The 19644-nt window shown below is 43.3% G+C and overlaps 1 protein-coding gene across 1 annotated transcript in view; it reads right to left on the reverse strand.

The window, feature by feature from the left end:
* Positions 1–19644, reverse strand: part of LOC306931851 (protocadherin-16-like) — a gene marked incomplete at its 5' end in the record, with an annotated part of 88831 nt that overhangs the window by 15113 nt on the left and 54074 nt on the right. Inside the window, 7 exons of the mRNA XM_079513504.1 lie at positions 1249–1406; positions 1558–1654; positions 2071–2258; positions 3212–4243; positions 4826–5062; positions 5693–5924; positions 7495–7683. Of these exons, the coding sequence (XP_079369630.1) occupies positions 1249–1406; positions 1558–1654; positions 2071–2258; positions 3212–4243; positions 4826–5062; positions 5693–5924; positions 7495–7683 (2133 nt within the window). The remainder of the gene's footprint in view (positions 1–1248; positions 1407–1557; positions 1655–2070; positions 2259–3211; positions 4244–4825; positions 5063–5692; positions 5925–7494; positions 7684–19644) is intronic.

Below are 19644 nucleotides of genomic sequence, written 5' to 3' on the forward strand. Positions count from 1 at the left end.
AGTTTTAAGAGGTTTTTATGGAGATCTGATTATGTTAATCAGATCTAATCAGATAGGCCTGTCACTGCCAAGAATAATAATAAGAGATAAAAGTAGCATAATCAGAATAGGAAATGGTGAGCGTGTATAAATCTAGCACTACCACCTATTCCTGTACGCACATGGTTTTACACTGCCCTTGATGACCAATCACGGTGACTTCAAAGGTGCCAATTTTAATGCTTCACTGCTTTGTATGAAAAGGAACACCATAAATTGACACATTGTTTTAATAATGGCATAGGTATGGAGGGGCATGGAGACGTATAAAGTGAGAGCAGTGAAAGAGAGAAGAGGGAGAGAGGCTGCGCTGATCCAATGTTTTGAGCTCACTGGCACAGCCTTTTAAAGGCTTACAGGATGTTTGAGATGTTCAGCATGGCATCCGCTGTACCCGCGTAGTAGTGAGTAAGCTATCATAAAATAAGCTGTGTGCATCTTATTAAACAATACGTGACAAGCTGTTGATTGGTTCCACATTATTTGCAAAACGGAGTGTTCCAGAGTTAAATTGGTGTAGTCTTGTTCTGTCAGTGGTGGATTAGGGGAATCTGTCCAAATTGATGAAACATTTTTGTGAAATCTATCGGACAAAAACAATGCTACATTGTTTAAGCCAGTTAGTAATTATTACTTTCCTTCTTGCTGGAACGTGGAAGGGGAGAAAAGAGAAGAAGAAAAAAAGACTCAATGGAACTTTTACTAGAGACCTTTACAAGAGTGCTTTATTTTCCTGGAACCCAGAAGTCTGGGTTTCTTCCAGGTTCCTCCCATCGTGTTCGCCGGTCACCTTTCTGTTGTATATTAAACATTAACTTAATTAACTTCAATGTTATGTTTTATATGAGCATATATCATTGCCTATTTTTTGGACTTCTCTTTCCTTTTTTTAAGGGCTACCGTATTGAAAGTGTTGAAGTCATTGACTATGACCTTGATCAGAGGAGTCTACAGCTGGCCCTCATCACAAGCCAGCTGGGAGTATTTGATTCGGGACTGCTTTTCCATTTCAGATAGAAATTTCCCTTTTTGAAAAGTCACAGAGGAAGAGAGGGGAGGAGAAGGGAGGGAGGCTTGTCAGAAGTGAGGCTGATATGTCTGCTGCTACTCTTGAGACGCTTCACGTCCAGAGGCCCTGCTTATTCTTTGATACAGAATAGGTGAGTCTCAGTGGTGTGTGTTCTGGCTGGCTTCCAGTGTAGCACAGACCTGTATGCTGACGGAGCAGGAGGTGCTGCGAGGAGGCAGGCCTCGGTCAGTGGCCGTTACAGTCAGCGCATACTCGGCTCTCTCGGAGTGGCTCAGAGGCGATGATGACCGCAGCTCCCCGGTGATTGGGTTCAGAGAGAAACGCTCAGCCCTGGGACCTATAAGGAGACACCAACGGGAAGGTTAAAATCCCATATTACTCACACGTTCACTCGTCTAAAGTATGCACACAATACACATGCAATAAACCCATCAGTCATTTACTTGCGTGCATAATCCCTCCCTTGTTCTCCCTGCAGTTACTTGTACCTGACAAGGAGTAGAATATGGTGCCGTTCTCCCCCTCATCAGGGTCCTTGGCTTGTAGTATGCCCAGTAGTAAACCAGAGGGCTGGCCTTCCTGGACCTATGAAAACCAGATACAGTATTCAATAAAGGCTAAAGGCAACAAGAACCTTTGTCACATGACCGTGTTGTATGATCTGTTGTATGATCACATACCCAGCCTTTATTTCCTCTGGGTGAGAGGGGGATTAAATGACAGTGGGGCCACCAATTTGCAGTTCTTGAGTAATGTTAATCTATTTATCCAGCTAAAGTGTTGATGACATTTTCTCATTGACTTAGTGAATAGATGTGATGAACAGTCAGCGTGTGGTTGGATAACATCAGGCAGTGAGGAATGCCTGGGTGATAATCTTATGAACAATATGGACAACGTATCGATGTACTGAAAGTTGGCTGAAGCTGCACAGTCATGCAACAAGCCTTAATTTCTTGTGTGTCTATTCTGCTGTTGTGTTTCTGATCTGGCTGCATCACCTGCATGAGGAGAGTTTTGCCAGGCCGGATGTGGGTGAATGAGGGCATGTTGTCATTATCGTCCAGCACTGTGATAAACACTGTGCCTGTAGCACTACGAGGTGGAGAGCCTCCGTCCTGAACCACCACCACCAGCTGGTAGCTGGACTGCTGTTCTCTGTCCAGAGCTACCCTCGTGCTGATCTCACCTGAGGAGGGAAGAAAGAGATGAGAAGGAATTTACTCACAGAGGCTCGAGTCCAAAGCGCTAGAATAATGATGCGAGATTAAAGGACCAGCAGGCTTTGATCATTAATCATTATTTGGACATATACATGAAGCTGCACATTCACACATGCATGCAAAGGCACATACTGTACATATACACACAAACATGCAGATGATGCAAAGATGCACGTCACAGGCAGGAACTCATTGCATAACAGACCATGTCTCTCCACCCACTCACTAACACACTCAGAGGGCCAATTAGTGCCCAGCAACACACATACTGTAACTCTGTATTACCATCATCTGACAAATTCATAACAGCAGGGAACAGAGTCTAAGACATCAAAACTCCAGCAACACTTGTAGTGAATATGAATAACATTATTGTTAGACCACTGCGTTTCGGCACAGGCCGAACAGCATGTCCACAGCATGTGAAAAGACTAAACAAGGCTTTTCACATATTCACTTCCATACTATTGTGATGAAAATTATATTTTCATGCGGTAGCAAAACAATAAGAAGATTAGCAGTGACTTAGGCCCTCATTTGTCAATGGAGTGTAAAATCTGCCTCAAATTCGAGCGTTGGTTTTGGAGTACACTCACGTCGGCACGACATTTATGAAGTGATCGCAAATAGCTGATCCTTCCTTAATTTCATTCCTAGCATTGATAAATGTGACGGCTGAAATCAATCTGGCACGCCCTATATAATCAAGCCTCGCCCTCGTTTTTGCGACATGAACAACTGCAAACGACCAAACAAGGTATGGAAACCATAGTTACATGATGGAAAAAGCCAATAAAATAGTTTCCCCCGCTTGCCTTGCTGCCCGCCTCATCTCCCCCCACACACACACACGCGTACGCCGCGTTGATAAATGAGGGCCTTAGTACACAAACATGCATCACATTTTCAACTAGCCTACCTGTTTGGGAGTTGATCTGAAAGTAGCGGTCAGGATGAAGGAGGCGGTAGCTAAGGCGCCCGTTAGGGCCACTATCTCGATCTGTAGCCAAAACACGACCAAAACCGGTCCCCGCTGGCAGGTTTTCCTTCACAGCCAGGAAAGCCCTGTCCTGTGTGAATCGTGGAGAGTTGTCATTCTCATCTGTCACCGATATCCGCACTGTGGCACTGCCGGTCTTTTTCAGCTGCCCATGTCCTGCACTAGCCAACACTGTTAGCAGATACATTTCCTTTACTTCTCTATCCAGGGCACTCTTTACAAACAGCCAGCCGCTGTCTGCCATAATACCAAACCCTGCAGCATCTCCATCTGGACGCAAATGATAGGCTAGTGGACTGGAGGAAGAACCTGAGCTTGGGGTCTCTCGGCTCAGAGCCCTGACTTGCAGGAAGTGTGTATTGAGGGGGATGCCTTCCTTTAGCTCCACTCGGTAGGTGAGAGTATCAAATGCAGGTCCCTGATCATTCTCTGCCTGGACATGAACCACTAGCATGAAGGTGGCACTTAGCTGGGGCACCCCGCCATCCTTGGCCGTCACCTGGAGGTCATAGCGGGGGACAATTTCATAGGACAGACCCCCGACCAGTCGGATTTCTCCACTGCCACGGTCTATGCTGAAGGTCCTCTGAGGTCCATTGGAGGAGCTCAGGTCAAAGCTGAGTTGGCCATTGGCTCCCGAGTCTCTGTCCTCAGCCTGGATGCGGTAGACCACTGTGCCCATCTCCGTGTGTTCCGGCACCAACAGTGACTCCGAGGAGGAAGGTAAAAAAACGGGCGCATTGTCGTTCATGTCCGCAATGGTGATGTGGACACGCGTCTGGCCAAAGGCAGGCGGGCTACCACTGCGAGCCTGTACTTCCAGGTCTAGCGTTGGCTGGGCTTCATGATCCAGGGGCAGGCTGGTCCTCAGGGCCCCTGTCTCAGGGTCCACTGTAAAGTAACCTAACGGGTCGCCAGAGCTGATGGTGTAGGAGATATCCCTCGAAGGACCTGGAAAAGAGAGAGAGAGACCAGAGATGTGTCAAAGTAACCCTGGAGACTAAGCAAAAAGCACTTTTGTTATCATATACTCAAAAGGGGTAATTTTTCAAATGTTAAGGCTTTAACAGAGCTCTAAGTAGGCTATCCATGGTAAATGATTATATAAACAAGGTTTTGAAATGAAAATTTTGATTGATGTGATTTCTGAGTGTGCTGTGTACTGTGGCCCGATACCTATTTGTACAAGTGTTTCGGGGAACAGAAAAAAAACTTTCAGCACATTCTGCCTTTGATCCCATGTGACTGATAAATGTATATTAAAGTGCTCAGTCATACCACTGAAGTGTGTGTGTGTGTGTGTGTGTGTGTGTGTGTGTGTGTGTGTGTGTGTGTGTGTGTGTGTGTGTGTGTGTGTGTGTGTGTGTGTGTGTGTGTGTGTGCGTGTGTGCGTGTGTGCGTGTGTGCGTGCGTGCGTGCGTGCGTGCGTGCGTGCGTGCGCACATGCGTGGGCAAGCACGCATGTGCACATGCATGTGCCTGTGTATGGACAGGTGGTCTTTTGTCAAACGGGTCTGAACGGAGCCCACCCACCAGTCTTACTGCTAGCCTGGACGATGCCGACCACTGTCCCGCGTAAGACCACTTCTGACACAGCAAAGTAGTACTGTGCCTGTTCAAACACAGGGGGCGCCACCAGCCCTTCGACCACACTGATATTAACCCTGGCATTGACCGAAGCTAGCAGGCCACCACCATCCTGGGCTGAGACCACCATGGGGATGACAGAGTTGGCCTTGCCATGGAGAGAGCGAGACAGGGAGATCACACCTATAAGACAAATCATATTTAAAGAGCTCATAGTTACACGGTTCAAATTACACATTGGTAAGCAGAAGTCGATTTAAACAGCTGCAAATTAATCATATTCATAGTGTTAGTTCATGCAGGACACGGAAGTCTTGGCTGTCAGTCAGCTGATTGTAAACAATCAGCCTAGCTTTCTATTCCCTTTTTTACCCTCCGGGGGGTCGCAACCCACGGGTTGAGAACCCCTGCTTTAAGAGACCGGCATCACTATGGTTACAAATCTGCCGTAAAGCAGGTCGTCTCTGGGTGACTAACGTGAGTTGTTGTGACTCTTATGTACATGCTGCTGTGTTGTGCCTATGACAACACATGCACTTTGAAACACTAAAATATCTAAAAACACATATTACCCACATAAAACCCCAGTAAAGTGTTTCTTGTGTCCTAAACATCATTCAAATAAGATCTGGTTGCAAAAGGGGTGAATTGGCCCTTTATGTGATGGTGGCGGGAACATTTGGCCCCCGGTTAGCCAGTTCCCCGTAGATCATCATATTGTACTATATATTGTACTGTATATTGTACTAAAGATGAGTGCAGTATTATTATGTATACATTATATTGCACTTTAGGTAAGAAAATCTGACCAACCTGTGTCTTTGTTGAGCGTGAAGTACGGGGAGGCCCCTCCAGGTACTGTTCGGTATGTAACTCTGCCATTCTCCCCTGCATCGGGGTCAGAAGCCATCACCCTGACAACCGAGGTCCCAGGTGCGCTCTGTGTGCTCAAACTCACAGCGTAGCTCACAGGGTAGAAGGTGGGCCGGTTGTCATTGATGTCAACCAGGTCTACCTTCACGTAGGCCACCGAGTTCAGTCCACCCTGGGAATGAAATAAAAAGCCCTTTGTTATATTGCCGTCACATCACATACAGTAAATCAGTGGTTTTCAAAGTGGGGGTTGCGTTTTCAAAATGGTGGCCCCTCCAGGGGTTGTGAGCTTGTACATCGGCATTTAAAGAAATATATATATATTCTGGGTTTTTTTTTAAGCTGTTACGCAGCCAGAGGCTATGGCTATTTGGGGGTCCTTGTCATGGAAACGTTTGGGAACCCCTGCAGTAAATCATGACCAACTGGTTTAACAAAAAAGAAATACGCTTTGGAGCACATTAACGATGCAAGTAAAACGCAGCAGTAACCCTGTTAAAATTGGATGTATATAGTATTGCCTCTAAAATATAGTCCCCGCAGTTTTGTGCAGGGATATACGGATTGATAGTTTCCCAGGGGAAACGGCAATCTGTCAGGACCTGTGGAGGGTGAGAGGGCTCAGCCACAGCCCAACCGCCTGTTTCACAGTCTTTTCATTGGTAGAGACTACAGTACAGGCTTTTCATTTAGACCAGGTGGTAAGAAGCAGGGAGGCAGCACTCCAACTTGTTAAATATTACTGCCTGACAGTTGAGGCATTTCTCCAACTGATTGCTTTAACATGACAGTTAGTAATTTCCCTTCATTTTTAACTGTTTACCTTTAACCACTTTCAACCTGGTGTCCCTATTTTGGGCATGTCATTATGTATAAAATAAGGCTTAAGTTGTTAAGTATTGTTTGTTAGGCTGACATAAAGTGCCATGCAGAATGTATCTCTTTTTTTTTTTTCGCAGGCCAAATATGAAAGTCATCTGATCCAGACTTCTGCAGTATGCCTGCCATGGGCTTCAACATCAAGAATAAAATGAGTCTGCACACCAATTTCTGCTCCCAAACGTATCTTTTACTTGAATGGTAACATTTCGAGCTGACCAGGCTCTTCTTCAGACCTTGAAGGTGGAGTTCTGAAGCCAGCCTAATTACTGTAGATGTGTGTGTCTTTTGGCTGTTTTTCAGCCTCCTTCAACATCCCAAAATGTTCACAATCACGTCACGTCTTTGTGTTCTGTTCATTGGTTCCCAGTTGAGGCCCGCTCTCAGAACAAAACACTGGTTTTGGCCTACAAGGCTACGAGAGGCATGGCACCCTCATATCTTCAGGACATGATCCAACCTTATAACCCTTCTCACTCACTTTGATCAGCTAACACAAGCAGGCTGTTCGAGCTTTCTCTAAAACACCCTGGACAACATTCTACGTGTCTTAGACTCTTCTCCTTCCTGGCTCCAAAACTGTGGAATAAAATATCCCTTGCAGTCAGAACTGCAGACTCACTGTACTGTGACGCACTGTACAAGTATGTCACTATTCATCCTGTCATTTGTTCACTACAATTAATGTTTACTCTGATTCACACATGTAAGTGACTCTGGATAAGAGTGTCTGGTAGGCCTACATGCCAAAATAAAAAAAGAGACTGCTTGCTTTGTTGGCTAGGCCTTTGCTCTCTTGTCACACCACTGCTGTGTTTATGGGATTACTCAATGATTGAATGGATTCATATTAGGTAGCTCACCCCGTCCACTGCAGTCACAGTGAAGTCATAGCTGGTCGGCCCCTGGTCCCTGTCCAGTGTGACGCTTGTGCAGATCTGGCCTGTCTCTTTTCCGATGGTGAACTGAGATGGTACAGCACTGTTGATGCCAGAGCCCAGAGAGTAGGTAATGGACCCAAAGGAACCGCTGTCTGCATCTGTTGCTGTCACCTGCAGAGAAGAAGACAATAGGCTATTGGTTAAAAAGAAGCTCAACAATCACATTCTAGTAGTAGTGGATTGATGGGATATTCTAGTGTAACGATTTATTTGTACGATAATTATTCCTCATAAAACACGCATAGCCTATGTATATTAGACAAAGCCAAAACACAAAACACCAAATCTAAATTCCCTAAGGATGTTGGAGTCAATTAATCCCCCCATAGCATAAATAATACACCAGACCAGGTGTTGTTTGAGAGCATCTTTGGACCCCTTCTTCTGTTGTTTAACTGACAAGAGTGTGAGGCCAAAGGGCCCCTTTGGCAGTGAGCAGCAAGCAGAGAGGAGGGGGGAGGGGGAGGGGGGTATGACAGACCCTGGGAGCGGGAGGGCTGCCAGGAGAGAAAACTGCCTTCCACAGGAGTGGCGTCTGTCGGCATAGGACAGTGACAGGGACAACTGGGGAACAGTGGGATACCACACAGTACGCTTCAGTGCAGCACATTATACTCTCATGTAATGCCCCCTTTGCAGTCTGGTTTGAATAATACTCCATCTACACAGGACTGGAACCACTGGAGTTATAAAAGCAGCACACAAGCCATCAGCCAGGGAGCCGACTCAATTACTATAGGAGCTCCCAAGACGGTATAAGGCAAACAGGCCAATCAGATTGGGCCCCTGGGTACCAGCGGGATAATTGTGTGCAAGTGTTGGCTGGGCTTCGCCGCTTGAGACAGATTACATTTGGATTTAAGCCCCACAAGTCCGTTTTATAAATCATTCATTTTTAGAAAGTGGTAATTAAAGAAAAAGAAGCCGCCCCAATACTTGACTTTTCTGCACAAATGAAGGAGAATTCATCAGGAGCTCTGCCAGGGAAAATAAAACAAGCCACGCGTATCAAAAGCAGACTATTTTTTAAAGATGACATTGGTATGAGTGTGTGTAGATGGAAATCACTTATTGGAGGTGATGAAGATTTGGCGTGCGGTAATAGAGCCTTCAGCCGTGTTCTGCTGAGGCAGATGGCAGATGGGGGGAGTAAGGGGGACTCGACGGAGAGCAGGCCCTGGACTTTCAACTGAGCGGTGTGTAGGAGTGAGTGAGCTGGCAGAGACACACCAAAGAGAAGAATAATAAACCACAACGACAGGGGAACCCGGGATCAAGACTGGATCGTTATGCTCAGTCTATAGCTTGTATTAGTGTTTTTAAATTGTGTTGATAAAACACACATTTGCATCAGCTAGAAGGATATTATTCAAGTAGGCCTATGTGAGAAAGTATTTGAGTGAGATGTTTGAAGAAAAGTATAACCAAAGACTCCATCTTAAAATGTATCCTAAAGGAAACCAGCAGAACCAATCTGTACAATTTGGAGCCTATTGCGTATTTTTGTCTCCACCAGGCTGAAGGCATGTAACCTGACTCTGCCAGATTGCGGCAGTATTGAGTTCACAAGTTCCCTCCTCCTGCCTGCATCTGGTCTCTTTCAGAAACGATGAACCGGAAGCAGCGGGACAAAAATCTGATATCTCCATATTTTCGAGTTGTAGTCTTGTTAGGTTGTGTTTACATTTGCGCTGTGGCAGCGCTTCAATATGTCATCAGTCTCGTGTTGATCCCGCCTCTAGCGGCCGCATTCGGCCACACATCGTCTCTGCCCGAGAGGGAGCAGATGGGAGCAGGAGGAGGAACTCACTGCTGCCGCCATCTGGCAGAGTCAGGTTAGAAGTCAGGTTTTCACATCTGCCTTTTGTAGCGCCACCAGGAGGCCAACTTTTGTAAAACACATTTTTTTATATTACTCCTCCAGATTCTGTCCAAAAATCCCTCAAATCGTTACACAGTATCTCTATAGTCATATGCTCAAGACGGATCTGTCCGATATTTCATATTCCATCCTAATTGCCTATAATAGCCAATTATTGGCTTTCAAATTTTGCAGGATTGAACAAAAAGCCTCAAATCATGAACGCAGCGTGAAATTTACGTGAAATCTTTCACGCACTTTCCTACTAGGCTGAGGAATATATCCCACCCTTTTCACATTGGCCTGGCATGGTTATAGCGCCACCAACAGGTGGATCTTTGCAAAACACATTTTTGGAACAAAATGCCTCAAATCATCCAATTGCCATCAAAGGCGTATGAAGAAATGGCACCATTTTCACATTGGCCTATTATAGTGCCACCAGGAGGCCACAACCTCACCTGGCCTGGTGAAGACCTGTGCCCCGAGGGGCACTTTTTCTAGTCCTTTCTTTTTTTGCTTATTGATTATTGATTTATTAGCTATATTAAAGTTAGCTGGTTGATAACATCTAGAATATCAACAGAGAATGAATGTTATTATGATGGTGAGTTAAAGCTGAAGTACTTTCTACTCTCACAATTGAAAACAATAACGTTTTCCCCATCCTATAAAGGATGGGGTGGAGGTCACACACAATTGTATCCATCTGAAAAGTGTGCCGGAAACCTTTGAGGGCAATGAACTACAGAAGCCAAAGTAAACAGGTGGGTCTGAATTGATTATGCTACCTGCAAGAGCAGGTAGTAGCACAATACAATAATGAATGGTTATCACTATACCTTGTACGCCTATCTCAATATTTAAACTTGTTTATGTGTTTTGGTCAATTAATATCCTAGGTTGTCATAATGAGCACCTCACAGCTCACAACGTGTTGCATCGCGCCATATTGTGAGCTTAGATCTGCTATTTTCAGTAGTTTTGAAAAATGTTGAAAGTTAAAGTGGTCAAGTGGTTTTATAAATATTGAACCAATGAAAAGTAGTAACAAGAGCTTGTGACCAGATTACAACTACATCCAATTGGAACACAGGTTATCTTTTCCATTTCCTGAAAAGTAACAGTTTTGGGCATACAAGGTTTCCACCTGACAACGAAAGAATAAGAGAGTCATATTATATTACGTATAAAGATATACATATGTTGAGAAGATAATGGCCTGTCTGAGTAAGCACCGGTACAGTAAAGTCAAGGGATTCTGAGATTTAGTCATGTAATCAGAAATTAGATTGAAGAAGAATAGCAAGCATATCTATTATCTATGCAAGTTCATCCCAGGTTGGCCAAGGTTTCAGTCCTCTGATAGCTGTTAAGTCTTTAAGGTTTCAGTCCTCTGATAGCTGTTAAGTCTTTTGTTCAAGTTCATCCCAGGTTGGCCAAGGTTTCAGTCCTCTGATAGCTGTTAAGTCTTTTGTCGGGGCAAAAGACTGGCTAAACAAAACAGTATTCTTTAGACAGATATTTTTCTCCATTAGTATGTGACAACACATGGCTTATAAATGTGCACACCTTGTACTAACTCAAAACCATACAATTCACCTACATGAAGTGGATATCCTTCGCTTTACTCTAATTACATAGCTCTCACTGCAGCCAAAGCTAGCCATAAAGTATATAGTGGAGACTGGAGAGTATATTTAGAAACATATGTGGTATAGAGAGCCTGGGAAGAACACTGTATATTCTGTGAGTTAAGTGCAGGGCTTTTTTAAGAATGTAATATAATAAGCAGAACAATCAAATTTGCATGAATGTCAACTGCTCAACATAGTACGCCTAAAGCAATCAGTCGATTTTCAAATCACCAGAGACTGGCATTTCAATTCTACCCTCATTTATAGGTTAATAACAGCATATCAGTGTCATTCTGGAATGGAGAGGCCTGTCAGTCTACAGGATTATCCTCTGCCAACCACCCATACAAAATGATTTCTTTACTGAGGCCTGATGTAGCCTAGACAAAATGAGAGCAGTGCAATTAGCCAAGCCACAAACCATGCATCCTAAGAGATGAGGATAGCCCAATAAAATCAGGACTCTGGCATGAAAATGGCTTTCATAAAAGTCTGACGGAGAAGATTATAATAAATCAAACCCAGGAGGGAGGGAAGTGTAAATCTCTTTTAAAATGTGAAAAGACTCTCATAAAGCCGCTAACGAAGATCGATGTGCACTTAGGATATTGCATAATGTGAGAATTCTTCAACAAAGTCGCCACAAGCAGACAGTACTTCATTCACCATCACACACATGTTACACAACTCTTCTTGTCACATATTGGCGAAAAAGAAATACATTTCCAGCATCCATTTCAAAATCCCATGTGTTTTGTCTCCGTTCTTTTTCAGTACTAAATGTCCATCATAAATCATGGACCTTAATTGGCTTTAATTGTGACTAAATGAATCCCTCCTCTGCAGTGGTAGTTAGATATTTAGGTGGACAGGTATAATTAGCAACAAAGAAGGTCAATTACGTGCTACTCATAGAAATGAGGAGAGAATTCCCACCAGCCACTTCCTCCTACTGGTGTCCATTGACAGCAGTTGAGCAGAAAAATCTGGTCCTGGATGCCTCTCTCTTTGTCCTGCTCACCGAAATATATAGATGTCATGCAAGGTTTTGCATGACATTTCCTTTTATGAAAGTTCAAACATAAGCGGGCTCTTTAGATCACTGTTGGCAGCCAACAGTATTCCCTCTACACTCAGTGTATGTGAGTGAAGCATGATGGGAGTTAGCTTATCAGCAGGGGAAGGGGAACGTTTGGCCGAGCTTTAGTAAAACAAGCATGCATGGGGTATCCAAAGATAACCACGCAGTTCACCCATCACAATCATGGAGCCTTACAAACCTGCCACTTTATCTGATGGTCACAATTATGTGAACAGGATTCATAAGAGTAAATTTGTGCATTTTTAGATAGACAGAAAGACAGAGATATATAACATAATAGCAGTAAGCATTAAACACAGAACCGATAAAAAAGCCATCTGCACTTGAAGTGGTCTATTTTTGCAACGTGTCCAGCTAGAGTAAAGGGTTTTAGATTCTCCAAAGGCTTCTGGTCCATGTGGTGTCTTCACTCTGTGATATCAGACAGAGATCCAGAGCTGGAAGAGGCTTTTTATGTCTTGGACATGAGTCGCCCAATAGGCCAGGTTCCATAATATGGTGTCATTTAGCAGATAGCACAAGTTGCATTTTGTTCGTTAGGATAATATCGATGTTTTGGATAATGTAAATTAACAATATTTATAGTATGAACCTCAGTGTTAATTAAACTCTGAGAGAGAACTAAATTAAACTGAAGATTTCACTGTGGATACTGGACTGACCTTATATGACATGCTCTTTTTTGGCACAAAGTACTAAAGAATAAATCAGTGATACAGAGCTGAAACCACTGAAGCCAGCAAGGGACGAAATTAAGGCAATGCTGTTTCTCGATTAGGCTCCTTTTATTTTAGAGTGCCCAGTCAAACAAACGTGTCTCACGTAGCCCTTAAACCACCCAATCAGGGCCACACCTCTGCCAATCCAAACAGGCCACAAATGATGGAGTGTGTGTGGAACTGTGGATAGGCATGCCTGCTGGGAAATTATCACACACACATCAGTCACCAGCCTCTCCACACATGCACTTTGAGTGTACCACGCACGCACGCACGCACGCACGCGCACACACACACACACACACACACACACACACACACACACACACACACACACACACACACACACACACACACACACACACACACACACATACACACATATGCACAGGTTAGTAATGTATAGAGATCAGCAGCAACTTTTAAGTTGCTTTTGTTATTATGCTGTAGTAGTAATGGAATCTAGTGAGAAGATTCTCAGAGATCTCCAGAGCAATATTAGTGACTTCCTCCTGGGGGATCACGAGACGTTCCAAGGCCAGTGAGTCGGTGTGTCCTCCAACTGTGCCTTGGTCTGCCCCGGTCTCCTCCCAGTGGGACGTGCCTCGAGGACCTCCCTAGGGAGACGCCCGAGAGGCATCCTATCCAGATGCCCGAACCACTTAAGCTGGCTCCTTTCCATGCAGGCAAAGAAGCAGCAACTCTACTCCGAGTCTCTCTTGCGTGACTGAACTTCTCACCCTATCTTTAAGGCAGGGGTTCTCAACCTGTGGGTCGCGACCTCCCGGGGGGTCGCCAAATTATTTTGGGGGGTCCCCCAAAACAAAATATTATTATTATTTGTTGCAACTGAATGGCTGGAAAATGGAAATTAAGAGTTTACATAGTACACATATAGTGCATGCATAAACTTTCCGGGGCAGGGGTCGTGATAATGGCCAAAGCATTTTCGGGGGTCCCCAGCCAAAATCGTTGAGAACCCCTGCTCTAAGGGAGATGCCAGCCACCCATCAAAGAAAACTCATTTTGGCTGCTTGTAATCGCAATGTTATTCTTTTGGTCATGACCCACACTTCAGGACCATAGGTGAGAGTAGGAACGAAGATTGCTCGGTAGACAGAGAGCTTAATTTGCCTTCTGGCTCAACTCTCTTTTCATCACAACAGTGCAGTACAGCGACTGCAATACCGACCCTGCCGCTCCGATTCCCCGGCTGATCTCCTTCTCCGTCTTCTCGTGAACAAGACCCTGAGATACTTAAACCCCTTCACCTGGGGGTAATGCCTCATTCCCTACCCAGACTGCACAATCCACCGGTTTCCTGCTGAGAACCATGGCCTCAGATTTGGAGACGCTGATCCTCATCAGGTTTCTGCCCGACAGCAACAATATGCATCAACTAGACCTGTCCTGCATGTACCAACACACAAATACAGTACAGTACAGTACAGTACAGTACAGTACAGTACAGTACAGTACAGTACAGTACAGTACAGTACAGTACAGTACAGTACAGTACACGCATACTCAGACAGACACATAATCATCAGGGATATAATATGCAACACAAGTGTGTGGGATCCATATGGAGCTAAAGGGTGATTGAGAGTAGTCCACTCTATTGTTTGTAGTCACAGGAACCTGTTTGCAAACAAACCAAGCACCGTTGAATGTGTAGTAGCAGCTTCAGTAACAATGGTTCAGATGAAACGTTATGACAGCATGCACGTTGCACAAAGAAAATGTGTTGCTCTGAATGTGTAACACTTAGAAACAAACAGCAAGGGCATTGCAAGTGGGCCCATAAATGATAGGCTTTTTTAAATAAATAAAACATTCATATTAAAACATGAATGTTTCAAAAACAATAAATACAAACATAATGTATACTACATTAGTTGATTAATTAATTAATTGATCCAAGCTGGAACATAATAAACTGATTGATGATTAAAATAAACATGCAGCATAAGGGGCCCATGTAGCATGTAGGACAGGTCTGAATCTCTCAAAAATGCATGTCCAAATTCATGTCTGCCCAGTGCTATTGGGAGCTGTTATTTGAAACCCCACAAATGACACAGTTGGCTTTCAGGCAACATAGATGGATATGGAATAGGAGGCAGCGATGTGTGTGTGCAGTATATAGTATATTGTCGCTGTCAGGCTGAAATCTTGTATTTCCATATTTCATATGTCTTTTCACAAATGAATGCCCTATTTTATGTCCAAAATAGGGACGCCCGGTTGAAAGTGGATAAGTCTGGCTGTGGGTTTTATAAATATTTAACCATTGTAATGTTTTAACAAGAGCTTGTAACTAATAATAACTACATACAATACAAGGTTTTTGGATGATATTGGATATGAACTGGCTGCCATTCGTTGGGATCCCACATGAAGAGGACGTTCTGTGATGTGCAGTAGAGGTTTAGGGAGGAAATAGAAGAAATAGAATAGCATCACTCAGTGTTGTTTGAAGGAATTCTACTGTGTCTCTGTGAAGGTTACGGTATGACTGTGTCTCTGTGAAGGTTACGGTATGACTGTGTCTCTGTGAAGGTTACGGTATGACTGTGTCTCTGTGAAGGTTACGGTATGGTTGTTCACACCAGGCAGCGCACTCTCTCTGGTCATCACAAATATACACGCTGAGTTGGAAGTGACATCATCACTGACACCAGCAGAATGTATGTCTTATGTTTGCATTATTATTTGCAATATGAACCTTTTGCTGACATGTGCAATCTTGCAGTATAGTTGCATTCTTTAAAAAAAGAAAAGCAATAAGAGAATGCATTTGATATGTCAGTGGATTAATAGAGACACAAGCGGGACCATGGAAAGCGCAGACTGAAAAACATCAAACGCAAACGAGTGGGTGCGAAGGAGAACTCTGGACACCCGAACTGCTATGAGCTTTCACAGCTGGTGTGAAGCAATGCACACTCCTCTCTCCTCTCCCTCACAATGTCCTGGCATCCCTTCTGAGGACTGTGGAGACGAGGAGAGAGAGGTGGAGACCTCCCAAAGATCTCTGCCTCCCTCACTGAGCCTCCTAACTAAAGTAGCAGGTAGAGTGCGTGCTGCACTATGACAGGCACTTTGTGATATGCTCATCACCACACAAAGGCCCTAACCTAAGACCACACGAGCCAAGTGGAAAGAAAAGGCCCACGTAGTGTTGACAAATATCACAATACCAAACTGTTGCCACACAGGGAGTTCTTGTTGGATCCCATCCAACCATATGTGAAAGATCTTGGTGGTTGTAGCGGTGAGGGAAGAAACCTCACAATCTTTATTGCAAAGTTAAAGACATGGGTAATGTCCAAAGAATGCTGACACTAAAAACATGTTAAACTTGTAGCCTATGATGTCTGTCTGCTTTGTGTGTGTGTGTGTGTGTGTGTGTGTGTGTGTGTATGTGTGCGTGCGTGCGTGCGTGCGTGTGTGCGTGTGTGTGCATTTATGTGTGTGTCTGTGTGTGTACACTGTTCATATGCTGTGTTAAAAAAGGCAACTGTCTCCAAATAAAAGAGAGGCTATATTCCCACTGACATGTATCACCTCTACATTGATTTATTAAAATCAATGCAGAGGTGAATGCAGAGGTTGATGCTTCGTCACAAGAACCCTCTCAGGAACTCTTAAGATGTGACGATGTCTTGACAAAGGCCCTTGTGACCTCAATATTGACCTTTTTTAATAAATCAATGCTGAGGTGATACGTGTGTGCAGGAAATGGAATAGACGTTTTTTCTTCTGAAATAGATCTTGGGGGATTTGATTCCCTGCACCACAAAAGAGACAAAGCATGTGATGTTGTCTGACTTCTAACTTCAACTGACTTCATAGCTTTTTTTTAAGGGTGAAATGATGTTAAAGCAACTTCCCAGCTGTCTCCCACTGTTCCCCAGTAACTCACCAAAGGGTGAGTGAGGAACAGAATGGGAAAGCCAGAGCTGGGAGGGGAGGAACCTTGCTGAACGCCTGAACGACTCCCCTGTGCCAACTCTGTGAGCTTCACTGGAAGAACATGAGGCCCTCTCTATACTGTAGTACTGTACTTAGGTACAAGGCTCTTGTACTTTACTTGAGTATTTCAGTTTTTCAATACTGCTACTCCACTATATCTCAGAGGCACATATTGTACTTTTTATTCCACTGCAATGTTACCGAAAACGGTAGTTACACTTTGATTGCAGACACAACACTGAGGAAGGTCCATCACGTCAAAATGTGACCGTTGTCTGTACGTCAGAGGTAATCATGTATGTGAAAAGGACATTGCTTGTGTACCTTTGAGCCTTGCACCTACATTATAAGGCCTCACTCAGACCTTTACTGCATGGCTGTATGCATTTCCAATGGGAGTCACATGGTTTGACACAACATTTGTGTTGTATGAGGGGGAGGGGCGCAGTCGAAACACAGCCGAAAGCCATACAAGAGCTTGTAGTCCAAAATGTGGACTACAAACCATGTGACTTCCATTGGAAATGCATTGGGGCGGCCATGACACTACACAACATTCATCCAACAAGCATACAGCAATGCAGTAAAGGTCTGAGTGAGGCCTAAGAATACTCTTCTAACTTGGAGTGTTGCAGGTTTTCTGCTTCTGCAGTTTCTCTTCCTCACACTTTTATTACAGGACATTTACTTAGCAGAGTATTTCTAAGTAAAAACAAAGAGTACAGTACTTCTTCCACCACTGGCCTATAGCTCAGTAAAAACAAAGAGTACAGTACTTCTTCCACCACTGGCCTATAGCTCAGTAACCTAACCAATGTGCAATGGAAAAGGACAGCAGAGGCCTTAGTGAAGGAATTATTTGATTTGATTCAAAACAAATAATAATGCAATATAATGTCAGTGGTGGAAAGTAACTAAGTACATTTACTTAACACTTAGGCCGCTAGCATTTATTGAAAAATTAGGATCTAATTCACGCCAGTTTTTTTTAATTTGAGCTCTTATTTTGAAAAGCCACCATTTCCGCTCCACAAACAGTAGTCCTAAGTTAGGAGTTTTCACACAGCCAGGCGGGCCTTGTTTACAATGTGAATCCAGGCCGGAGCTCCGGAGAGCTCTAGACCATCAGCTCTGTGCCGTCAAAGAAACGCTGTTTTGACCAAAAATGCCATCTGGGACAAGGAATAGGAGATACAGGCGATTGAAAGAAATGGATAGAATGGATTCTTATGGCGACGACGATCTAAGATGGGCGATCCAGTGCTGTGCTAACAACACAGCTAGCTAACCGGCTAACGTGAATAGCATTTTGGCTCGAGTAATCGAACGCGTTATAAAAGCTCAATTGCCGAAGGCCGTCGGCAATGGCATTAAGCGTCAGTATCAAAATTAGGCTTCAATTGACTTGTGTGTTAAGTACTGTACTTAAGTACAATTTCCAATACTTTTACTTCTATACTCCACTACATCTCAGATCCAAATATTGTACTTTTACTCCACTACATTTATTTGAAAACTTAATTACTAGTTACTTTGTACTGTAGATTTGGATTATTATTACGAAAACATACATTAACCACTTCAACCCTATATATATTTCGGCCATTTGAAAATAGCTGATCTACAAGCTCACAACGCGTCACATCGCGACACATTTTGAGCATGTCGATGTGCTATTTAAAAACATATTTGTATACATTTGAAAACTTGAAATGGGACATTCTGCATAATGAGTACTTTTACTTTTGGTACATTAAGTACATTTTTATGTACAGTATATTTTGAACAAAGTACAAAGTATTTCTATGTTGCAGTATTGATACTTTTACTTAAGTAAAACATTTGAGTACTTTTTCCACCACTGTATAATGTACAGTATGTACAATGAGCAACATGTGCAAGTGGCATATTATTATAAACCAAATCTTAGCTGTGAATTGTGGTCATAATCAGATATTGCTTTATCTACAGCCTCCTTGAGTAACCTTGCATGACATCACTACTTGAACATTAATCCAAAAGAGTGCATCGTCGTCCGACATGATAGGTTACAGTATAGTTCTGTATAGACTGTATATATCACTATTAGTAACCATCAGAATGACTTCTCTTTCAGTCTATTCCAAATGTATATCCTACACCTCTGTATCTCTTAGCCAAAACGCTATCATCAAGTTCAGTTCAGTCCTTCCTATATGGAAATGATGAACTGTCTTTGCAGATCTGGGCGTACAACCAGACTAGAATTATCTTATAGGTGGATTTCAAATGACTGCAAATGGCACACACATAAGAATTCTATGGCATACTTGCTGTAGAATAATCAGGACAACAGATAATATTTCACAGAAAAAGGCACAGAATTGTGTAATCCATTCTAAGTAACTGTGTATTCCTGTTTGCCCAAAGAAACATACAGTGGCTGTGACTATGAGAAGCTAACCTTTTGCCAAGCTTTAGTTTTCAGTTACATCAAAAAGCGTTGACTACTACAATCACAACAATGGTGATTTTGTAAACTGAATAATTTCATTCTTGTAGCATAAATAAGTTCCAATTTTGGTATAAGAGTACAGTGCAGACATAACTAGTATGGATAAGGTTTCATTATCTCGCTTTGCCATTCACATTCATAACTGACTCACTGTAACCACAGTACTCCAAAATACATAATCAAAACATTAAAATGACTTTGTTTATCAAATGTCATTATTGTCTACCTTGTCGAGATGATCATTTAAATTGAGTGTCCATGAGGGTGTATTTCTGTAGTGC

Source organism: Electrona antarctica (genome assembly GCF_951216825.1).
Source record: "Electrona antarctica genome assembly, chromosome: 11".
Taxonomy (NCBI): Eukaryota; Metazoa; Chordata; class Actinopteri; order Myctophiformes; family Myctophidae; genus Electrona; species Electrona antarctica.